Here is a 23,539-nt window from a genome sequence, read left to right on the forward strand (position 1 = left end):
ATATTGATAGTGTATAACAAAAAGTAAGCGGTATAAAGGATCTAACTCCTATTCACAAATAGATCACAGTTTCGTGATTTTAATGTATGTTGATCTTAAACACAAACGTTTGCCATTTCATACATTCATAAACTTTTATAAGATCTCTGTTCAAGCAATCAATGTCAGTTATTTAGGAACAAATCTGTCTTTAATATCTAAGTTTGTGATTTTGAGGATTTTGGTTAGACCACTCCCAACGGTAAGCGTGCTCGATTCGCCCTGAATTTCGTGCTCAAGGGCACCGATGGCATTCGCCCCGCTCTGGGCCGCCCTTGATTGCCCAACTCCATTTTGCCCCCGAATTTTTCTTCCTCACGCATAATCGAGCACGAGATCTTTACTTTTTTTTTCCCTTCTTTTCTATCATTTTCCTTTGTTGATGGTATGGTTTAAATTAAAAATGGAGTTTCAAAATGGAGGTATGGTGATAAAGATGAAAGACGAAGAAGTAAAGTAGTGGTGATGGTGGATTCATGTTTTATTTTAGCATTATAAATTATAATCTATCTATCTATAGTTTCTATTATATTGCTAAAATGATGATGTCATTATTAGACTAATTCCTTTGTTAAGAAAAAATCAAAAAGAAAAAGTAAAAAATCTAAGCATGGTGGGTGATGTCATTAATCTAAATAATTTTGAATTAAAATTAAATCTTACTAATTAATTATTATTATTAAATCTTATTAATAATTACTTTAATCATTAAAATTAAATTATTTTAATTAATTATTTTGAATTGAGTACGAGAACCGGTACAAAAGCTAGCCAGAAGGAAACTAATTCTACATTTATATTTTAATTTACACTTTTAAAATAAAATGACAACCAATATTATCTCTTATGATTGGATGTGAATTGTTTAATATGCATTTTAGGTGTTTAATGAAATGTTCAGCTGACGAGTTTCTTAGTCGGACTATTTGGTTCCACGGGTCATTAAACTAAATAAATTTAGCATTACATTAACTTAATATCTAAAACATATCATTAAACTGTTTCGTTTAAACAAACCCGTGGTTTCACGGGTCATTTCACTAGCATATAATATATGATTTTATCTCAGCAAAAATACACACTTTGCAAATTATATACGACTGTTAGATAGTTTCTTATGTTGTGGGCTTTGGTCATTTCCAACTTAAATTTCGTTCTGGGCTTAGCCCCTATTTATGTAACTGTAATTTTATAATGATCAATAATATTATTTTATATTATTATTATTATTATTACTAATAACGAAAATAATAATAATAATAATAATAATAATAATAATAATAATAATAATAATAATAATAATATTATTATTATTATTATTATTATTATTATTATTATTATTATTATTAATATATAATAAATAATAAATAATAATAATAATAATAACAATAATAATAATAATAATAATAATAATAATAACAATAATAAAATAACAATAATAATAAAGGTGAGGTCATGCGATGGGAAAGAAATATGTCATAGTTGGTAGCGGTATGTGATGGAGAAGAAGTGGGGAGAAAATGGAGAGAGAAACCTGATGTAGCGGTCTGTCATAGAAAAGGACGTCGTCATGGTTGGGATGATCTTATTACTTGTGATATATTAGATGAATGATTGAAGTTTGATACAACTCTCATTATATAAGTTTAGCACACTGCAATCTTAAATAATATAATTTCTCAAATTCACATAGTCAAAAGTATGCATTTACAATAGCAACATGTTTCAAACTAATATCTTGTAGACTTGTAATATTTTGTTACCTTCATGAATCACGAGAGATCTAGAAAGTCAATAAACATGTTGTAGTATTTTTATCGAATTAGTCTCCAAGCTTGATGCATGATTTCATTATTTATAAAGAGGCGCAACGACCACATCAAGCAGTAACTCTCTAGTTCTCCTGACGACGTCTTTAGATTAAGCGAAGAAATAATCCTTTCCTGCACACAAAAAACCACAACGCAAATTTCCTATTAAACCCTTGTAATGTAAGTCATAAACTCATAAACTCAAAAAATGGAGAACAAAGCTTAGTTACCTGCATCACATAATCTTGTTTCATCGTGCTATACACGGCAGCTACCATTAAGGCATAATCAACATCATTTGGTTCTTCAGGGTCAAATGAGACAATGTCATCCTACAATAGTATCGAGATTATAATTAGAGTACTCTTATAATTATTACTACGTATTAGTTAGGCACAAATAAAGGTTGCAAAAATTGCTACTCGTGAGTACTCACTTAGAAATTTTTAGATCTCCCCGAGATCTCCTTTTTGGAAGGCAGCCGAGACGAGATATTCATCTCGCGAGACTTCTCGGTCAACGGGGTCAAATTTGGTCAAAGACACGATTTCTCGAATTTTCTCGCTCATTTCTCGAATTTTCCCTTAGAATCTCGTAATTTCTCGGATTTTCTTGTAAAAATCTCGTAAAAATGTGTGTGTGTGTATATATATATATATATATATATAGGGGCAGGATCAATGGGGAAGTAACCAATCGGGGGGAAGCGGGAGGAAGCAAATTTTTTTTTTTTCGTTTTTTTTTTATTTTTTTTTTCAGGCATCAAGATCACACGAAAATATGAACATTTAAAAGACACTTCGTGATGAATGTTATTATTTAGGCGGGAAAACGATCGACAAAAATAACATTCAAGATAATATTGATCGTGAAGAATGTTAACGTTTTTTTTTCATGTTTTGTGAAGTAAAATTTAGCCCGATTTAGAGTTTAGGGTTTAGGGTTTGGTGTTTTGGGTTTAGTCCCTAAAACCAAAACCCTAAACCCTAAGCTCTAAACCCTTCGTGTTAAAAACTCAATCTAAATCCTAAATCTAAACCCTAAACCCTAAATTTCTAAACCCTAATATCTAAACCCTATAAACCCTAATATCTAAAACCTCAACGTACGCTCGAAAAACACGATAATTGTGATATATTAGTTCTTCGAACGTTTTCCCGCCAAAATAAAAACATTTATCAAAAAAGTGTCTTTATTAAATGTTCATATTTTCATCCAATCTATAATGTTCGTGAACAAAGTTTTTTTAAAAAACGAAAAGAAAAAAAAAAGATTTTGCATCCCCCGCTTCCCCCCGATTGGTTACTTCCCCCTTGATCCTACCACTATATATATATATATATATATATATATATATATATATATATATATATATATATATATATATATATATATATGAACATTTAATAAAGACACTTTTTTGATAAATGTTTTTATTTTGGCGGAAAAACGCTCGAAGAACTAATATATAACAATTATCGTGTTTTCGAGCGTACGTTGAGGTTTTAGATATTAGGGTTTATAGGGTTTAGATATTAGGATTTAGAAATTTAGGATTTAGGGTTTAGATTTAGGATTTAGATTGAGTTTTTCATAAACCCAAAACACCAAACCCTAAACCCTAAACCCTAAACTCTAAATCGGGCTAAATTTTACTTCACAAAACATGAAGAAAAAAAACGTTAACATTCTTCACGAACAATATTATCTTGAATGTTATTTTTGTCGATCGTTTCCCGCCTAAATAATAACATTCATCACAAAGTGTCTTTTCTAAATGTTCATATTTTCATGTGATCTTGATGCCTGAAAAAAAAAATTCCAAAAAAAAAAAAACGAATTTTTTTTTTTTTTTGCTTCCCCTCGATTGGTTACTTCCCCATTGATCATGCCCATATACATACATATATATATATATATATATATATATATATATATATATATATATATATATATATATATATATATATATATATATATATATATATATATATATATATATATGGGCATGATCAATGGGGAAGTAACCAATCGGAGGGAAGCGGGGGGAAGCAAATTTTTTTTTTTTTCATTTTTTTGAAAAAAAATTTCCGGCATCAAGATCACACGAAAATATGAACATTTAGAAGAGACACTTCGTGATGAATGTTATTATTTAGGCGGGAAAACGATCGACAAAAATAACATTCAAGATAATATTGTTCGTGAAGAATATGAACGTTTTTTTTTCATGTTTTGTGAAGTAAAATTTTGCCCGATTTAGAGTTTAGGGTTTGGTGTTTTGGGTTTATTCCATAAACTCAAAACACTAAACCCTAAACCGTTCGTGTTAAAAACTAAATCTAAACCCTAAATCTAAACCCTAAACCCTAAATTTCTAAACCCTAATATCTAAACCCAATAAACCCTAATATCTAAACCCCAATAGCTAAAACCTCAAAATGCGCTCGAAAAACACGATAATTGTTATATATTACTTCTTCGAGCGTTTTCCCGCCAAAATAAAAACATTTATCACAAAGTGTCTACTAAATGTTCATATTTTCATCTCATCTATAATGTTCGTGAACAAAGTTTTTTCAAAAAACGAAGAAAAAAAAAAGTTTTTGCTTCCCCCCGCTTCCCCCCGAATGGTTACTTCCCTCTTGATCCTAGTAGGATCAAGAGGGAAGTAACCATTCGGGGGGAAGCAAAAACTTTTTTTTTTCTTCGTTTTTTGAAAAAACTTTGTTCACGAACATTATAGATGAGATGAAAATATGAACATTTAGTAGACACTTTGTGATAAATGTTTTTATTTTGGCGGGAAAACGCTCGAAGAAGTAATATATAACAATTATCGTGTTTTTCGAGCGCATTTTGAGGTTTTAGCTATTAGGGTTTAGATATTAGGGTTTATTGGGTTTAGATATTAGGGTTTAGAAATTTAGGGTTTAGGGTTTAGATTTAGGGTTTAGATTTAGTTTTTAACACGAACGGTTTAGAGTTTAGGGTTTAGGGTTTAGGGTTTGGTGTTTTGGGTTTATGGAATAAACTCAAAACACCAAACCCTAAACCCTAAACTCTAAATCGGGCTAAATTTTACTTCACAAAACATGAAAAAAAACGTTCATATTCTTCACGAACAATATTATCTTGAATGTTATTTTTGTCGATCGTTTTCCCGCCTAAATAATAACATTCATCACGAAGTGTCTCTTCTAAATGTTCATATTTTCGTGTGATCTTGATGCCGGAAAAAAAAATTCCAAAAAAAAACGAAAAAAAAAAATTTGCTTCCCCCTGCTTCCCCCCCGATTGGTTACTTCCCCATTGATCCTGCCCCTATATATATATATATATATATATATATATATATATATATACTTTCTATTAAATTAAATTACTAAAATGATGATGTCTTCATAACTCTATTTTAACCCATCATTTGACACATGTCATCTTCACAGTAATCATGATGATGTCATTAATATTTTAATAATTTATATAAATAAATAAAACAATTTAGGAAATGATTATTATCATAATTGGAAAAACAAGCTTTTAAATCTATCATTTTTTTCTTAAAATAATAAAATTTAATTTTATATTGAGATTTACACTCCATAAGCTTAAAAAAATCTACTAATTTTGTTTTGAAAATATTAAAAGAAGCTTACTATTGTGTAGTATGGTTTTGTATTTTTAGTGCAAGTGTTATTAAAGTCATTAATTTTTAGCTATGTTTAACAATTGTCTTTTAAATTTTTATATGAGAATATATTTATCAAAAGTTTGATAGGTCATGTGTTGTACATTTAATTTATATTTCTAATATGATAATGTCATAAATAAATCTTATCTAAGCTTAAAAAAATTCTAAATTAAAAGAGAAAATTTTAAACCCCCATGATAATGTCATCAAAATAATTAATTGTATTTAATAAAAAAATTAACATATTAATTATATAATATATGAAGCATAATGTACAACTTTATGAAAAAACATCTCATTACCATATATACAATATTTGAGACATTATGTACAACCTTATTTTAAAATACATTTATAACCATATGTATAAACTTTAAAACAAATAGTACAATCTTTTACAAAACACCCCATAATAATATAATAATAATTATTATTATATTATTATTCGAATGTGAGTTCTCTTTACCGTATTAATTACGTTATATATGTATACAAAATACATGTTTCAATAAAAAATGTAGTGTATGCTTTTATGACAAAAAAATAGTAATTGTGATAAAAATTGAAAGATGATGGTGAGAGAATAAATGTAGTTCAGTTATTCTGATCAATTTAAGTACGTCAATATGTTTGTAAAAGCAACGACAACTTTCTTAGTCGGAATCCGTAATTTCACGGGTTATTAAACTAAATGACTTTAGCATTTACGTTCACTTAATACCTAAATCATATCATATTAAACTGTTTCGTTTAGATAAACCCGTGGTTCCACGGGTCATTTCACTAGTGTGTGTGTGTGTGTATATATATATATATATATATATATATATATATATATATATATATATATATATATATATATATATATATATATATATATATATATATATATATCCCCAAGATCTCTCCAAAAATGTCCAAACGAGATGTCCCGAGATCCGAGTTCTCTACCTTGATCCGGATTACACCCCGAGTACTCCAAAGTTGCTGAGTTTCAACCTAGTAATCCCTACCGTTGTAAAAACCCCAATTAATCCCTAATTACTCCTTTTTAAAAGTAGACTGTTCCGATATTGCAAAATTCGTTTAATTAATCGCATAACATCGGTTAATGGGTAAAAATTGGATTTGTTGATCAAAGTCAAAATTGATCAACATTTTAACATGATTTTAAACTAGAATTATAGAGTTTTTGAACAAAAGAACGGTTATATTTACGTTTTTAGACAATTATGTTAAAGTTTATGTTCATGGTTTTCAACTATATTTACATATATAATTTTAAATTTATTATTTAAATGTTTAAAAGGTCAAATCCCGATTACACTCCCAATTGCTGATTACTACAAATTCCCAACCAATAACTCCCTAGTAGCGAGTTTTGCAATCTAGGTAATCCTAGTTTTGACAGAGTTTGACCGAGTAATTGAAAGACTTCTATTTGCCGAGTACTCCCAAGTTCTGCAACACTGGGTACATTGTTGTCTGGGATCAATAAATTCTTTAAAATTTGGCAATGGAACAAACGTTTTTATCAAAATATTATCTAATGACAGCGAGAGCGGATACACAATATGTCACGAAACTAAAATGTGAAAATGCAGAGAGGATGGCGAATGAACAATAACAAGAAAGCTACCTCACTGGATGTAGGTACTATTGGGTCCAAATACGAGTTATTATTGTGTAAGGTTTCATTTGCATCTTCTAATGCCAGCTTAACATCCTCAACTAGGCATTCGAGTTCATCAATAACATTTTTTGGTGTAGAAAAAATTAAAGTTAGAAGGTCCTCAAGTAGTACACATAGGCAGGCAAATGTAAACGGATTATCGTTATTACGCTACAAATTACAACGATAGCAATATGCACAAGTGATGTTACCTTTCGTTGCATAATCCAACAGTTGAGTATGGCTTGTATTCACTTCTGTACACATATCACCAAAAGCAAAATATATGATAAAAGAAGTTAGCTACGATGTTATTGCCATAAATGTGAAATGCACGATGCAGATGGAATATGTAACTGCTGATATAAAAATGAACGATTTCTCTAAAAAGCAAAATCATCAAATTAAAAAATTAGCAATAACTTACACTTGTTGAGATTTTCAGCCATACTAGAAGTATGTACGTATCCAGCTTCAATGTAAGACTGCATCCTATGAGTGTTATTAGTTTTAATGACCTTCTTAAGGAGTTCGGATGCATTGTCAATAGAGGGTCTTCTGATGAACTCTACATAAATACAATTGAGATAAAAAAAAAAAAAAATAAATAAATAAATAAAAAATTTGTTTTTTACTATATGCAAAATTTAATTAAAATATAGATATTCACCAAGTCCCTGATGAAAGCTAACAAGATAACTATTCCCTGCATCAGCTATCTCATCCAATTTTGCAACCCTATAATTAAACAATCGTATTAGATCATGTTGATAAAAGCGACACCGAATTATAGCAAACCTGCTAGTAATACTTGAAATAATGACAATAAAGAAACACCAAGATTTAACGTGGAAAACCCCAATAGGGTAAAAACCACGGGCAAGGAAAGAAACGTTTCACTAATATGAATAATAGGAATTACACTTCGCTCTAATTACAAGGATAAGTACCAAGTTTTATATCTCTTGTAATTAGGAGATATATCTCACAAACTCTCTATTAGACTACTAGAACACATGAAGGAAGAATGTGTTGGGATGCATTTTGAAGCTTGCAAGATCATGTATTTATAGTAGAAGAGAATGGCATCATGGTAAATAATTTGTGCACAAAAGTCTTCAAAACACAACTTTGCATGTGTTTGTTGACTATAGAACTCACCTAATATTGCCTCCCATATTTGACCTTATTATTTCAACAATCTCCCACTTGAAGATTTGATTGAAGCTCAATCAATCTTCACACGATAATCCTTCCTTGCCAATAATGTTGCTTACGTTTCCGCTAGGCCGCATGAGGAACGACACCAAATAAACTTGTCACGGTTGATTGACTTTGTTAGAAAATCGGCCACATTGTCGTCAGTATGAATTTTCTGCATATCCACGGTTCCTTCTTCCACTTTCTCACGAACGAAGTGATACTGAACTCGTATATGCTTTGTCTTTGAATGAAATGCCGGATTCCTTGCAAGATGCAAGGCACTCTGGTTGTCACAAAATAGAGTGATATTCTTTTGTTTGTGTCCGAGTTCCTCCAACAACATCTTCAACCATACTGCCTCTTTAGTAGCTTGAGTAGGTGCTACATATTCTGCCTCTGTTGTTGACGTCGCCACAACTGACTGCAGTTTTGAAACCCAGCTTACTATTCCACCACAAAGTGTGAAAACATATGCAGTGGTAGATTTACTTTTATCGATATCACCTGCATAATCTGAATCAACATACCCTTTGACAATAAATTTTGGTTCCCCATAACATAATGCAACATCTAAGGTTCCCTTGATATATTTAAGGATCCTTTTTACCGCATTCCAATGCTCTTTACCAGGATTCGCCATGTACCGACTAACTACTCCCACTGCATGTGCAATGTCTGGTCTTGTACATATCATTGCGAACATTAAACTTCCCACTGCTGATGCATACGGTACGCGAGACATCTCTTTCCTCTCGTATTCACTGCTAGGACACATAACGGAGGATAACTTGAGATTAGTAGGAAGTGGGGTTGAGATTGGCTTACTATCTTGCATATTGAAGCGCTGCAAGACTTTCTTCAAATAATTCTTTTGAGAAAGCCAAATCTTCCTATTATCTCTGTCTCGGTGAATTTTCATCCCTAGAATCTTGTTTGCGGCACCCAAGTCTTTCATTTCAAACTCCCTAGCCAATTGAGCCTTCAGCTTATTAATACGATCTTTGTTGGGGCCTGCAACCAACATGTCGTCTACATATAACAGCAAAATGACAAAATCATTGTCCCCAAACCTCTTGAAATATGCACAAGGGTCTGCATAAAGTCTGTTATATTCAAGGCTTATTATGAAAGAATCAAATCTCTTGTACCAACATCTCGGCGCCTGTTTGAGACCATACAGAGATTTCTTTAACCTGCAAACCAAGTTCTTTTTTCCTTGTAGTTCAAAACCTTCTGGTTGAAGCATATAAATTTCTTCTTCAAGATTTCCATGAAGAAATGCAGTTTTCACATCTAGCTGCTCTAGATGCAAATCAAATGTAGCACACATCGCTAGAACTACTCGAATTGTTGTAAGTCGAACCACAGGAGAAAATATTTCATTAAAGTCCGTACCTTCTTTCTGAGCATATCCTTTAACCACCAGTCTTGCACGATACCGCTCCACTTGATCATCGCCATTTCGCTTGATCTTATACACCCATTTATTTCCAATAGGTTTTCTACCTTTTGGCAATGGCACAAGTTCCCATGTTTTATTTTTATGAAGAGCTTCAATTTCTTCCTGCATAGCCGTCATCCACTGAGATGCATCTGAATGATTCAGTGCCTCGCGAAGAGTTGTTGGCTCTCCTTCCTCTGTTAGAAGACAATATGCAACATTGCTTTCCATAATAAAATCCGAGTGCCACCCTGGACGTTTCCTTTCCCGATTAGAAATACGAGTCGCTGGAGCTTCATCAACGACTACTTGATTTTCATCGTGCTCTGGTACTGCTTCAGAAGAATCTTTATGAAATTCATTACTCACTTGTATCGGTATAGTTTCTTTTGAAGTGCTAACATCTTCAAGATCTTTGTCTTCTGTAAAGACAACATCTCTGCTGATGACTACTTTGTAGGCAGTGGGGTCCCACAAGCGATACCCCTTAACTCCATCAGCATACCCCAAGAACAAACACTTTCTGGACTTCGGATCCAACTTTGTCGTTTCTTGAGAATTGTACATTGCGTACACAGGACTTCCAAATATATGAAGGTCTGAATAATCAACTGGTTTTCCAGTCCACATCTCCATCGGTGACTTCAACTCAATTGCAGTTGACGGTGACCGATTTATCACGTAACAGGCAGTATTGACCGCTTCTGCCCAGAATGATTTCCCCAAGCTTGCAGTTGCCAACATCGCCCTTGTTCTATCTAACAAGGTTCTGTTCATCCGCTCTGCCACTCCGTTTTGTTGAGGAGTGTATGCCGTCGTGAACTGTCTTTTGATACCTTCTTGTTTGCAGAACTTATCAAATTCATCACCAGTGTATTCTCCTCCATTATCCGTCCTTAAACACTTGATCTTTTTACCATAATCAAGTTCAACCCGCGCTTTGTAAACTTTAAAAACTTCAAACACATCTGCTTTCCTCTTAATTGGGTACACCCAACATCTCCTAGTGTAATCATCAATAAATGATACAAAATACTTTGCTCCTCCTAGGGATTGAACTGGTGCTTGCCACACATCAGAATGAACCAATTCTAGAATCAATTTACTTCTAGAATTTGATGTGTTAAACTTCAGGCGATGTTGCTTGCTGATTACACAATGCTCACAGAAAGGTAGCGATACCTTTGTAAGACCAGGAATAAGATTTCTTTCAACAAGAATCTTCATACCTTGCTCAGACATGTGTCCAAGCTTTTGATGCCATGTCATAGCAACTTTATCACTTGAACTATTCGAAGCAACAGATGCTTCCGATTCCTGTACCGTCTCGCCTTTCAGAATGTATAAATTAGCACCCACCTTTTCTCCTTTCATAAGTACAACCGCGCCTTTCTTGATTATCATGATCTTCTCATGTATCACCATTTTACAACCAAGATCATCCAATTGTCCTAAAGACAATAAGTTCTTCTTCAAACCCTCCACGTGTCGTACACCTTGAATAGTACGAACTGTACCATCGTGCATCTTCAGAATGATATCTCCAATTCCAATGATCTTTAGTTCATGATCATTGCAACTGTATACAGATCCTCCTGAGATACGTTCATATTGTTTGAACCATTCTCTTCTAGGGGTCATGTGAAAAGTAGCTCCCGAGTCAAATAACCAGACATCAACAAATGTCTTTCTGCCTTCATTTGCTACCACTGCTTCACTAACCAAAGCAGTCCCATCATCTGAAGTGCTTACAATATTTTCTTGAGGATTTGAGTTATTTAAACTCCTGCAATCCTTCTTCAGGTGACCTTTCTTGCCACAATTGTAGCATGTATAGGTCTTCTTCTTTTTAGACTTCGGTTTACCATGATTGTGACTCCCACTTGGGCCACATTCCGTTGATCTCCCTCCTGACATCACCAAGGCCTCCACTTGTCGTGAACCGGCCTGTTTGTCCTCCTTGTTATTGCGCCAATTTTCTTCTTCTAGAATAGCAGCCGCAACTTCATCATAGACTAGATACTCCGAGAGAACATTATTGGTTAAGTTAATAATGAGTTGATCATACGAGTCAGGTAGACTCTGAAGTAAAAGTTCAGCACGTTCTTTTGGCTCTATATTGCAACTTAACGAAGCGAGTTGAGAAAATAGAGTATTCAAAGAATTAATGTGCTCATTAACTGAAGTAGATTCATTCATGCGTAGCGCATAAAGTTTCCTCTTAAGGAATATCTTGTTGTGGAGTGATTTGGTCTCGTACAATTTTATGAGGTGATCCCAAATCTCTTTCGCCGTCTTCTTTTCTTCTATGCTAGACAAAACGCCATCTGCTAGTGCCAGATGAAGATTTGCGATAGCCTGGCCGTCTATCTCTTCCCATTTTTCATCAGTGACTTCAGCGGAACGTCCACTGATGGCCGCCAAACACTTATCCTTTCTCAGGATAGCTTTCATCTTTAATTTCCATAACGAGAAATTACTCCCGTTAAATTTTTCAATTTCAAATTTCGTAGACATTGCTATAATTACAATCTTCTTTTCGACAATACTATTTTTCTTGAAATAACACCCAAGGACTTTTACCGAGTGAAAATAATCTTACTTATTTTCTGATGTGGACGATCCACTCCCGTGGCAACCACAGAGCATACGATAAGTAGATTAATACACACTAGATATTAGACCTTAGCTCTTGATACCACTTGTTGATAAAAGCGACACCGAATTATAGCAAACCTGCTAGTAATACTTGAAATAATGACAATAAAGAAACACCAAGATTTAACGTGAAAAACCCCAATAGGGTAAAAACCACGGGCAAGGAAAGAAACGTTTCACTAATATGAATAATAGGAATTACACTTCGCTCTAATTACAAGGATAAGTACCAAGTTTTATATCTCTTGTAATTAGGAGATATATCTCACAAACTCTCTATTAGACTACTAGAACACATGAAGGAAGAATGTGTTGGGATGCATTTTGAAGCTTGCAAGATCATGTATTTATAGTAGAAGAGAATGGCATCATGGTAAATAATTTGTGCACAAAAGTCTTCAAAACACAACTTTGCATGTGTTTGTTGACTATAGAACTCACTTAATATTGCCTCCCATATTTGACCTTATTATTTCAACAGATCAAAGTACAGAATCAATATATTCTAATTTGGCAATGGTATAACTTAGAAAGAAGATGCCCAAAACCTCCAAACAACGAACGCAAAAACAAATACGACACGTCAACGTAATTATTAGAGATGGTAGAGTTATATAGTAATATCGACATAATGCAATAGTCTTATTTCATGAGATAAAAATATACAATAAAAAACAAACACAATACCAACCTTTCCATGAATTGTGAAAATATCTGGACAACTTTCCCACCTTTTGTTTCAGAATTCAACTTGGCTTCTACAATTTCCATTCTGCACAAAAAATCGTAAATGTCTAGTGTAACGGAGATGGAAAACTATATATAAATGATGTAAGTATTCAAAAACATGCGTATATTTTGTTACAAATGCTATCTTTTAGATCTTTTTGGGGGGTTTTCTTTCACACACACACACACTCAATTATAGCTCTGCAGGTTCTATAATCACATCCACAAGATTACAACAACAACAGCAAAGTTTTCACAAAAGATTTGATATGGCTTATATCTACATTGCTTTTGAGTCCAAACAAATCATATGCATTTTTTTTTTATTGATTCAAATGATAACAAATAACATTCATAAGAAAGTGCTTGTGTATATATACTGAACCAAGCATCAAAATGACCACATAAGATATCAAGGGTATGTTTACTTTTTTATATGACCTCATGTATGGGTAGAAATGACTATATCGATAATTGGATATGGAATGGGAGGGTAGCAAAAGTTGGCCTGGGCGGACGATTAGGTGATTAACCCCCGATTAACTGCTAATCCGCCATATGCCATGGCGATTAGTAGTGAATCCGCCTAATAGTCAGCCATACTCCAATACAATTAGAGGTGAATCATCCTAATAGTCAGCCATATAAATTATTCAAAATAGGGATATACCAAAGGGCCATTGGACTATAGAAATTAGAAATTCACAAATAAATTTACTGAAAAAATCATGAATAAAATCCAACATAAAACATGTTTTAAGCCATTCATTGAATCAAGAAATTGGGGTGTATGTTAACAAAGCAATATTCAATACAAAGTATCCTTGTATTTTCTATATCTTTACCAAGGCAATAAATAAGGTGATCGATAAAATCCCTTTTCAGCTTATAAAATTTGAACTTGCGTTGAAAGTGGAAATATTTGTCGTTGGACTTCAATTAAATAAAACTTGAGTCATAAATAAATAATACGTCATTTTGGTCGAAGAAACCCTAAAACTGAAAAACCTATTGATCAATCAATGAAGGAATGAGCGGAGAACAGTCGGCCTCTAACTGAAACTCTGCAGCTGAAGAAGAAGAGGAAATTAAAGTAAAGGTGTGGATATAGACCAATTTCTGATTTGTTTTGAATCATATAATATGGGCTTTATCAACTTATTATAGATAGATGCACAATTTTAGTATAAAAAGCCCATTTGTCATTTTTGATCTACAGTTGTCTAATTTTCGTTTTCAAATCCGTTTACTCTAAAAATCAAATTTCTTTTTTTGATTAGCGAGTAAACCTACTATAAATAAGTAAATTGGCTCCCTCATAAAGGGTAAACCTCAGGTAATCAAACCCCTGAGCGCGAGGCCTTATACCGGGTGAATTGCACATTATGTGCAATTTCTAGTCACACTTCCTTTTTGAACGATTTGGCATAGCCAAGAATCGAACCCGGAATGAAATCTGAAGAAAAAAAATTAATAAATAAACAAAATTTAAAATCAGTTTTTGGTTCTGTAAAAAAATTTGAATTTTAATTCGATTTCCATTTTTAGTTCGGTTAAACCAAAAACAGAAAACCGTATTCAACTAATACTATACTCCTTATATAGCTGGAACTGTTTTTAAAACTAAAAATAGAATTCATAATCATTTTTTTATTATTATTATTTTGGTTATTTATGACTTTTTTGGTTTATCGAGTTAACTGAAACTGAACAAATTCAAATTTGATTTTCGATTTGATTTCGGTTTCAGTTTTGAAATATGAAGTTTGGTTTTCGGTTCTATTTTTGGGTTGATCTCAAAAATTTAAAAACCGAATCCCAGGGAAACAAAAAAAAAAAAAAAAAATCCGATGTTTTTAACAAAGAATTAAAGCTTGAGTCTTTTGGACTAGAATTGTGCAACAACCAGCCATTCGAAAGTGAACCAGACCGGTACATTACCGGGTTATCTCAAATATAGATGTGTAGGAAATTGTTTTGATACAGAATCTGCTTTTAGTACCATGATAATTTGCACACAAGATTGGATTTGAAAGGCTAGGAAAGGATTCACTATGGAGGACTATTTGGATGAGCTTGGAACTATTGCAAAAGGGAACTTTTATGATCTTTTCTTTAGTCTGATTAATTAGAGATGCTACAACAGGGTGCCAAATTTATTGTGATGAATGACATTGAGTGATAAGTGTGTAATATTCTACTTTAGAGGTCAAATTGTGCTAGTATAGAATTTGCTCTTTCTTTTTGTCTTGATAGTGAAGTGATTTTTGTCTTGATAGTGAAGTGATTCGTACATGAAACTTTCAGATTGAGATATTTCGACCCTACTATGCCTTGGCTTAGATGAAATCATTAACCGGATAAGACAAAGTGTCCCTTTTGATTCTAGACTCAAGAAATGAGAGAACGGACATAGATTGTTTTAGACCAATATATTTCAATATGATCAAGATACTGTATCATTAGATCAAGATTTGTCCTGAAGCGTTTAGACGCTCACAAATGACTAATGTATATCATATATGATATATAGATATAGATGCAAAACATCTGTGATGCAATCATTCAACTAACCCTTAAGTCTATAATATTAGAATCAAGTTTTCTCAATACCTTACATGTTACCTGAAGATAGTTTATTCATTTTATGACATTAACATCGGAGTATTCCCCCACACAACACGTCAACAAACAGGTTTTGTCGGTTCATTTTGGAATTAAACTGTAATCGAACTGGTTCTCGATTCTTTAACTCAGTTTAACAGTTCTCAGTACGCGGTGAGGACGGAGAAGCCCTGCCCTTTTACATATTCCTATTTTGTAGTTATACTCTCAAGTTGTATACCCGGTAATTTTCATCAACTTTCTCCGTAAGTAATTTTTGTTCATCAATCATAATTTTACATATACTTGCCATATATTGTTAACCGATGCCCCAATGTTAGTATGTTACTCACTTAACGGATAAGCAGACAAACAATAAAGAGGCCGAAGGACAACGTTCCCAAGTAATCAATGAATAACCACGGTTACTTCATACCATGTAATAATAATGAACAACCAGAGATTAAAATAAATAAATAAAATGAACCAAGAACACCGGTAAATCAGAAAAGTATGTCAAAGCCTATATATATATATATACAAGTGTTTCTACTAATAAAATGCAAGTAAGAAATCTACATTGGTAGACATGCAAACAAGCCGTATTCACATATAGTAAGTATATATCATCTTGATGCTAAATGCCAAAAAATTAGGAAAAATGAAGGTGAAACTAAGAACCAGCAAACAAAAGCCATTGCAGTTGAGGTTTCGAAGGTGGTGCAATGGTTTTGTGCACAGTTGTTCAAGTCACTACCGATAAAGACTGTTATACCTGCTGATGCACAAGCTGCAGCAAATGTAAGCGTGGATGTTATCTGCATTTCAGAAGACGTCATAAATCAAACAAGATCCTTAAATAAATGTTAGGCAAAGAAAATAATCATCAAATATACTCTAGTATTTTTGCAAGTTCAGAGAAAGAAAAAATTATATGTATACATTGAATGAGTATTGAAATGAGTCATATAGAAAATAAATCAACCATGTTATCAAGTTTTTAAGTTATCATCAAAAATCAACACTTTCAAAATTTTCGTAAGGTAAAAGTGACATGGGTTTCACATTAAAGGATTAAAAGCCATCACTAAAAGCATGTTTACTTGTTCATTGAATATTTATATTCTAGGTTCATATTTACAAGTCACCACTTTTATAAGTAGGTCTATGTCTATTAAAAACGCCAGTACTTGAGTTCAAGTTCCTAATCAGCTTCAGCCGAATACACATTCGATACTATAACTATTTAACTATTCATTAATAATAGAAAGATCACTTGTATATAGCTAACACATATCCGCTGTCGATTCATATTTTGTTGTAAAAGGTTGAACTGAATTTTGTCGCTCTAGATTCTTGTTTCGGAGTTTCCAAAATTTTAATGTCCACAAATTTGACATTTCAAGTGTTACCAAATCTTAACATATTTTTAAGACAACAAGTATCTTCATGCCCAAAGTTTTAAGATTAGGATTTAATAATCATTGATTTTGGAGATAAATATGAGTTTTTACTTGCTTATTTTTTTGGCCTAGGCATCTACAAATGAGTTCATCAACTACTTTAATTCAGACCTCATACTAAGCTAAACTCTCCCTCAACCTCAATATACTAACATAATAAGAAAATCACAAGCGTTATATATTAGTTTTATGTAACACAAATATACTTGAACACAAAGTAAGAATCTTTACCGCATCTCCAATAGTGAAGAAACTAATAACTCCTGAATTTCTTAAACACCGTTTCACCAAAAGAGCATAAATATCAACAATGGCAAGAGACAGACTCCACAAGCATTGCAAGCTTAGGGGTGCAACAAGGTACCTGGTACACATAACATGTCACCTTTGTTACTCAATTCCATAAGATGCACTCCATTTCAAACCATAAGGAAAACAAGCGACATGCTTCATATAATTGTATGCGCTACTCGAATCACTAAATTAGTAAAATGTAATCATTCCAATTGATCCTTTTACGGTAAATATATGATTCACGCTATGTAATAAGTTTCCACACACTTGCTCAAGTTTGATCAAAAACACGCATTTTGCTCATCTAACGAATGTTTATAATCGTGTTTGGAAGGTAATTATATGATGTGAAATAATCAGTACTAACCAAACAAGCCGTCAAAACGGATGTAGTATACAGTATTTGGAGTGCATCTGTTTTGTTAAGGACTCGATTTATGTAACTAGTAAATCAGAACCATTATTCTTTAGGCTAAACCTAGCAGCTCCAGACTGATAATTTGCGAGATCAAATTGCAACAACATGATCATCTTCACAGTGCAAACTTACAGGCTTAATTAGCTGAAGTTTCTCCTAATTCAAATTTGTTCCACTCGCAGGCCCAGAGTCATTAAATTTAGCTACTAACATGTAGTTCTGCAGACTGCAGCTCCTGATTTGATGATCACACTTCCTAATTAATGTGGACTCAATCAACCAAACGTAGTAACCAAAACCTAACTAGCAAATTCATGTATATATACATATGGGTCAAAGTATAAAATTAAAAAAGTTTTGCATATCACGTACGTGGCATAATCATCATGTATTAACAGTAAATAGTCAATCCAAATAATAAAAAGGCATAATTTTTTTTTTACCATGTACATAATCTTTTAAGCCCGATATTACAACGCGTCTCACTCAATGTTGCCCGGCACTTCCATGCATGGGACATCGATCTCCATCAACTTCTTTTTGAAACTCGTAATGTATATATATACATCACCTTTTTAAAGATATGTGGTGTAAGTGGCCTTTTCATAATTTATTGCGGGGGACAGCTCATGTTTTCTCTTAAAACGAATATTCTTCTATTTGCATTTCGCGTACACATAAAAAAAATTCCCGTTTGATAGGCACGCACAGACGTCGTCCTGATGAAGATGATGAGTAGCTGGTTGCTTCCCAGTCAATCGCGTGTCGGAGGACGGTCGTGCGTGCATATCGCAAGAAAACGTTTTATACGTGTACACGGAGTGCAAAAAAAAGAATATTCGTTATAAGAAAAAACATGAGCTATTCCCCGAAAATTATGAAAAGGTCACTTACACCACATATCTTCAGAAAAGTGATGTGTATACATACATCACAGGTTTTTAAAAGAAAGAGGTGAAGATCGCTGTCCCAGACGAAGAAGTGCCGGGCCACATGGAATGAGACGCGGCGTAATTTCAAGATACAAGATTATGTACTTGGTAAAAGATACAATGTTTTTTTATTACTTGGATTGACTATGTTGACTATTTACTATATTCAAAACTTTTTTAGTTTTATACTTTGACCTACATTATATATATATATATATATATATACACACATACACACACACACACACACACATATACATACGAATTTGCTAGCTAGGATTTAGTTAGTACATTTTGGTTGATTGATTGCACATTAACTAGAAAGTGTGATCATCAAATCCGGAGCTGCACAACTTCATGTTAGTAGTTAGGTTTAATGACTTTGGGCCAACGAATGGAACAAGTTTAAATTAGGAAAAACGTCAGCTAATTAAGCCGGTAAGGTCAAAATTTATTCTTGAAAAGTTACCGGAATGCAGTGACAGAAGGGAAGTCACTAGTGGCAGCCATGACAGCAACCGAAACCGCAGCGAAACCAAACTGGAAAACCCTTAAAATAAGCCCGGCCAGCGTCCCGGGCATCCCTTGAACATCCTTCATTCTCACTGTGTCATCCGGTAAAACACCATTATCAGCAGCAACCCCTTCCCTTATTTGAGGAACTTCAATATCAAGTGGATGCACTGATGGCCGGCTTCTATTGCTCATATTTATATGATCACTAATTCTTAATTCACTTCAAGAATTCATCATCTTCAACATCGGTTCATGAAACCCAAGCAAAATCATACCCCCAAAACTGAATATTCAGAAACCCTACGTATTTAAAGATTCAATCTTTTTAATCTAATTCTAGAGAGCCTCTTTTATTACACTCACACACCTATAAAAATTCAATCTTTTTTTGTAAAATTCAGACACCCAGTCATAATATTTGCGATTGTGAGAAAAAAGTACCTTTAAAAATCAGATCTTTTTTGTATAATTCGAGAAACCCAATTCGTATTAAGTCACAAAACAGATCGAGAAGAAAAATACCTTTGAAAATTCAATGTTTGTGAGAGAATTGGAGAGGCCCAGTATGAATTCGGATGCTTGAATTTGTTTTTAGGGTTTTGTATACAAAAAGTGACAGTAATTATTTGTAGAGGAGGGGGGCAGGGGGCTCAATGGAATTGGGAAAGTAGGGTGGGTTGATGACCGATATGTTGTCGCCGGCGATTGCAACAACTATGACTAGTGAGAACTGGCTAACGACGTCGTATGTACGAACCGGCGTTGGGAGAAGGATGTTCGGTGGACTATCATGTGTTTTTTACATTGAAGTCGCAATACATTTCAATTGCTTGTATTTTTTTTCATATTGTATTTGGTGATGAACTGAAACAGTAGTACGTAAACTAAAATAGTGTCACACTGCAGTTAGAAGGGGTTAGGTAATGAGATTAAAAGAAAAATTAAGTGATTTAGTATAGAGTATAATATAATATAATAAAGAGAATAAAGTTTTTTACTTGGGAGGTGAGTTTTTGATCTATATATACTTAATTTATTATTATATTTTTAATTTAATTATATATAAATATAAATTTAATATTATAAATTATTAAATTTGATTTTCTAAATAAATTTAGAGGTATAACTGTAAATTTATGAAACAAAAATTTAGATGGATCAAAAAGTAGTATGTTATGATCAACTCCATATTTATAAGCTTACAGAAAATAAATAAATATGAGTTAAAATTGTAAGGATCAAAAGTAAATATAAATAATAACACCTTTCCTAACCTCCGTCAGTTTTCATCTGTCATCCTACATGGCAAATTTGACGAAAACTAACAGAATTTAACGTTGCGTTAGTTTTGACACAAATGCATCGTTAGTCGGTATTTAGATGGAATGTGTTTGAGCGTGAGTTTTGACTTCAACCAATCAGATTATAGTACTTTTTTATATTTTATATCTAAAATATTTTTTCTCACTCAATTTTCAGTCAGATTTTACCACATCACCCTACCAAATATTTGGCATAAAAAACTAGCACAAGGATTAAAAAATGTCAGAAATTAACATTGTCATGTCAAAGACAGATTGTGTTTTTTGACCAAAAGTGCACTAACTGCATGTGACATCACAGTCACACTTAGAAATGGTCTAATAGATACAATGTGAAATGATATTTGTATTTGATCCGGGGACTTCAAATGATTACTTTATTTTTTTCCCCAGAATAACGAATACTATAATAAAGTTTAATTCAACAGAAGATGTAAAAATTGAACAAAGATACAACGATATAGCAGAGCTCAAAACTAGAAAACATGAACTTACTTGTTATTTACAACCGAGCCAAGTCGATCATCAAACGAAAGTATTGTTGTGCAATTTGTGTTTCAAAGTCGGTTCACATGTTCAAAATCAACCTTTCCGTTTGTATCTTATATTATGGCCTTCAAGGTTTTCTACTTACAAGCCGACCTCAATGGATTCTATCAATGTGGAGAGTTTATGATGTTCCCGGTCCATAGCCTCATTTCAAAGAGTGGTCAATGGTCCATTGTTGTAATCGTATCGGTTGTTCTTTTAGTCTAGCTTTTCAATGTTTCTTAAAGACACATGTTAGTCTTGATTGTTCAAATACGTGTTATATGCCTTTGGCATGCTAAAACGATTATAATTCTTTGAGATGAATTCTCCTTATTTGTTATATATTCATTTTTTCGCTGAAAAGAAAAAAAATAACGACGACGAAAGTGCTTGAATTATGAACCTATCCTTTGTACTTTTATCTTTTTTTTTTCTTAAATAACAATAACAATTACTATTAAAATTAAAATATTTTCATCAATAAATGAAGATTCTATAAATACTTCTTGACTCTATTTTGGTGTAAATTGTGAACATCCAAGCTTTACACTAAAATACATATAGCATCTTCTTCTCATCTTTGATTTCTATACCCAAACTATTATATCCTTATTCCTTATACACAAATAATAACAAAACCAAAACTTGAAACTTGAAAGCATATTTGTTTTTATTCTCTATTTGAGCACCAACTCTTTTGACCAAAAACCATTGAGCTAAGATACAAAAAAGATGTTTGAAAATACCTATACTACAAACGCACCCTACAATTTTTTTTTTTTTTTTTTTTTTGAAAGGCAATATAAGATTAATACATATGAAAACTAATGGATACCATAGTAAAAGAGACTAATGTTTAATACATAACCAAACTATAAACCCTTAATAAATCAATTTGTACAGGTATCAAACCAATACATACACGATTAATGTTAGAAATAAGGGTTGAAATTACCTACATCCTTTCGGCTAAATCAATACATACAATAGTCCTTGTTATAGTTGAACATACACGATTAATGTTAGAAATAAGGGTTGAGAGTTGATTATCTCTGATTAGTTTTTGAATCGTGGAACACTTTCCTAATTAACTATTTTGACCCTTACAAGTCTCCGGTTGCACGAAATTTTAATTGGAATAAAATAAAAACGCAATCTAATTTTAGACAAGAAGAAATAAAATTATAGTATTAACGAGAATGTGATTATTTTTTCCGTATGTGTTCGTATGAAAAATGGGCTACCAAAAATGAAATGACAAAAATGAAATGATAGTTTTGTACAGTTGAAAATGAAAGGGTGCAAGTGTGCAACCCTTTATTCTTGCATTTTATTTTGCAAAGAAAGAAATATAATGGATGAATTTCGTGATAGAAAAGAAGAAAACGAACATCACATATGATTTGATTTGTGTAATTTTTGTGGGGCATAAATTTTTAAAGGGGTGTTTGAAACTTTGAATTTATATTTTGAAAATTAATTATGTGTTTTCAATAATTATAATCTAAAAATTTATCGTAACAAAACTAATGATACTGCAACCCGCATGCGCATTCTATACGTATGCGGGTAATCACTAGCGTGCGTACGCACGTAATTTATATGCGGTATGCGGAAGCGTGTTGAATGTCTTTGTTCTCGGCATGGCGGTTACTTGGCCATCAAGCCTAATCTCTTTTTCATAATTACAACCGAGATTCGGGGGAGTTTGTTATGGACAGGATCATCACAATCTTGGACGGTTCTAGAATTAGGGTTTGCCTATATATACTAACCCTAATTATCATTCCAGCATCATCACATTTACGTGGCTCACAATACATAATCATTATCATCATTCATCAAAGGTTAACAAATTAGTCACTCTCGACAGTTTCCTACAACCTTAATCGGGCCTTCGATCGACGACCGTCATCGAAGGTGGACTTAATCACCTAGCCACCCCGCCGACATCATCATGTCGGCCAGGGTTATTCACGGTAGCCGGACCGGAGAGCTAAGTTCTAAGATCCTTAAACCTCTTTTAAACGTATTGAACATGCATATTAACCTCTTGGAAAATAATTGCACGATCAAGTGGTGCTTTCATTGAGAGCTGAACTAATTCAAGACGTGTTTAATTTTTTTTTCTTTTAAAAGTTTTGAATTATAAAGCTCATTACTCACAGTTTTCTCGAATTTTTTGTTTCTTTAACAGAATCATGACTTCCGG

At 32.9% G+C, this 23,539-nt stretch overlaps 2 protein-coding genes across 2 annotated transcripts; both read right to left on the reverse strand.

The window, feature by feature from the left end:
- Window positions 1-1,706: 1,706 nt before the first annotated feature.
- Window positions 1,707-8,394, reverse strand: LOC139890084 (uncharacterized). Its single transcript, XM_071872986.1, has 7 exons — window positions 8,378-8,394; window positions 7,887-7,954; window positions 7,644-7,784; window positions 7,429-7,470; window positions 7,184-7,308; window positions 2,081-2,182; window positions 1,707-1,982 (listed from the first exon to the last, which is right to left on the reverse strand). The coding sequence occupies exons 1-7, from the start codon at window positions 8,392-8,394 to the stop codon at window positions 1,854-1,856; spliced, it is 624 nt and encodes a 207-aa protein (XP_071729087.1). The 3' UTR covers window positions 1,707-1,853.
- Window positions 8,395-16,343: 7,949 nt separating this feature from the next.
- On the reverse strand, window positions 16,344-20,312 carry LOC139893640 (CASP-like protein 5A2). Its single transcript, XM_071876818.1, has 4 exons — window positions 19,997-20,312; window positions 19,428-19,774; window positions 17,546-17,678; window positions 16,344-16,669 (listed from the first exon to the last, which is right to left on the reverse strand). Exons 2-4 carry the CDS (start codon window positions 19,664-19,666, stop codon window positions 16,478-16,480), a joined length of 564 nt encoding a protein of 187 aa, XP_071732919.1. The 5' UTR covers window positions 19,667-19,774; window positions 19,997-20,312; the 3' UTR covers window positions 16,344-16,477.
- Between the last annotated feature and the right edge of the window lie 3,227 nt (window positions 20,313-23,539).

Source organism: Rutidosis leptorrhynchoides, chromosome 2 (genome assembly GCF_046630445.1).
Source record: "Rutidosis leptorrhynchoides isolate AG116_Rl617_1_P2 chromosome 2, CSIRO_AGI_Rlap_v1, whole genome shotgun sequence".
NCBI classification, from domain to species: domain Eukaryota; kingdom Viridiplantae; phylum Streptophyta; class Magnoliopsida; order Asterales; family Asteraceae; genus Rutidosis; species Rutidosis leptorrhynchoides.

Excerpts from the sequence above, each read along its gene's own strand:
- LOC139890084 (XM_071872986.1), bottom strand. Across the intron at positions 7,471-7,643 it reads GGCTGAAAATCTCAACAAGT|TGAATACAAGCCATACTCAA; the intron begins GTAAGTTATTGC and ends TGTGTACAGAAG. Across the intron at positions 2,183-7,183 it reads TAGTACCTACATCCAGTGAG|GATGACATTGTCTCATTTGA; the intron begins GTAGCTTTCTTG and ends ATACTATTGTAG.
- LOC139893640 (XM_071876818.1), bottom strand. The coding sequence starts at position 19,666 with ATGAGCAATAGAAGCCGGCCATCAGTGCATCCACTTGATATTGAAGTT. Across the intron at positions 17,679-19,427 it reads CCTTCTGTCACTGCATTCCG|GTACCTTGTTGCACCCCTAA; the intron begins GTAACTTTTCAA and ends TATGTGTACCAG. Across the intron at positions 16,670-17,545 it reads TCTTCACTATTGGAGATGCG|ATAACATCCACGCTTACATT; the intron begins GTAAAGATTCTT and ends TCTGAAATGCAG.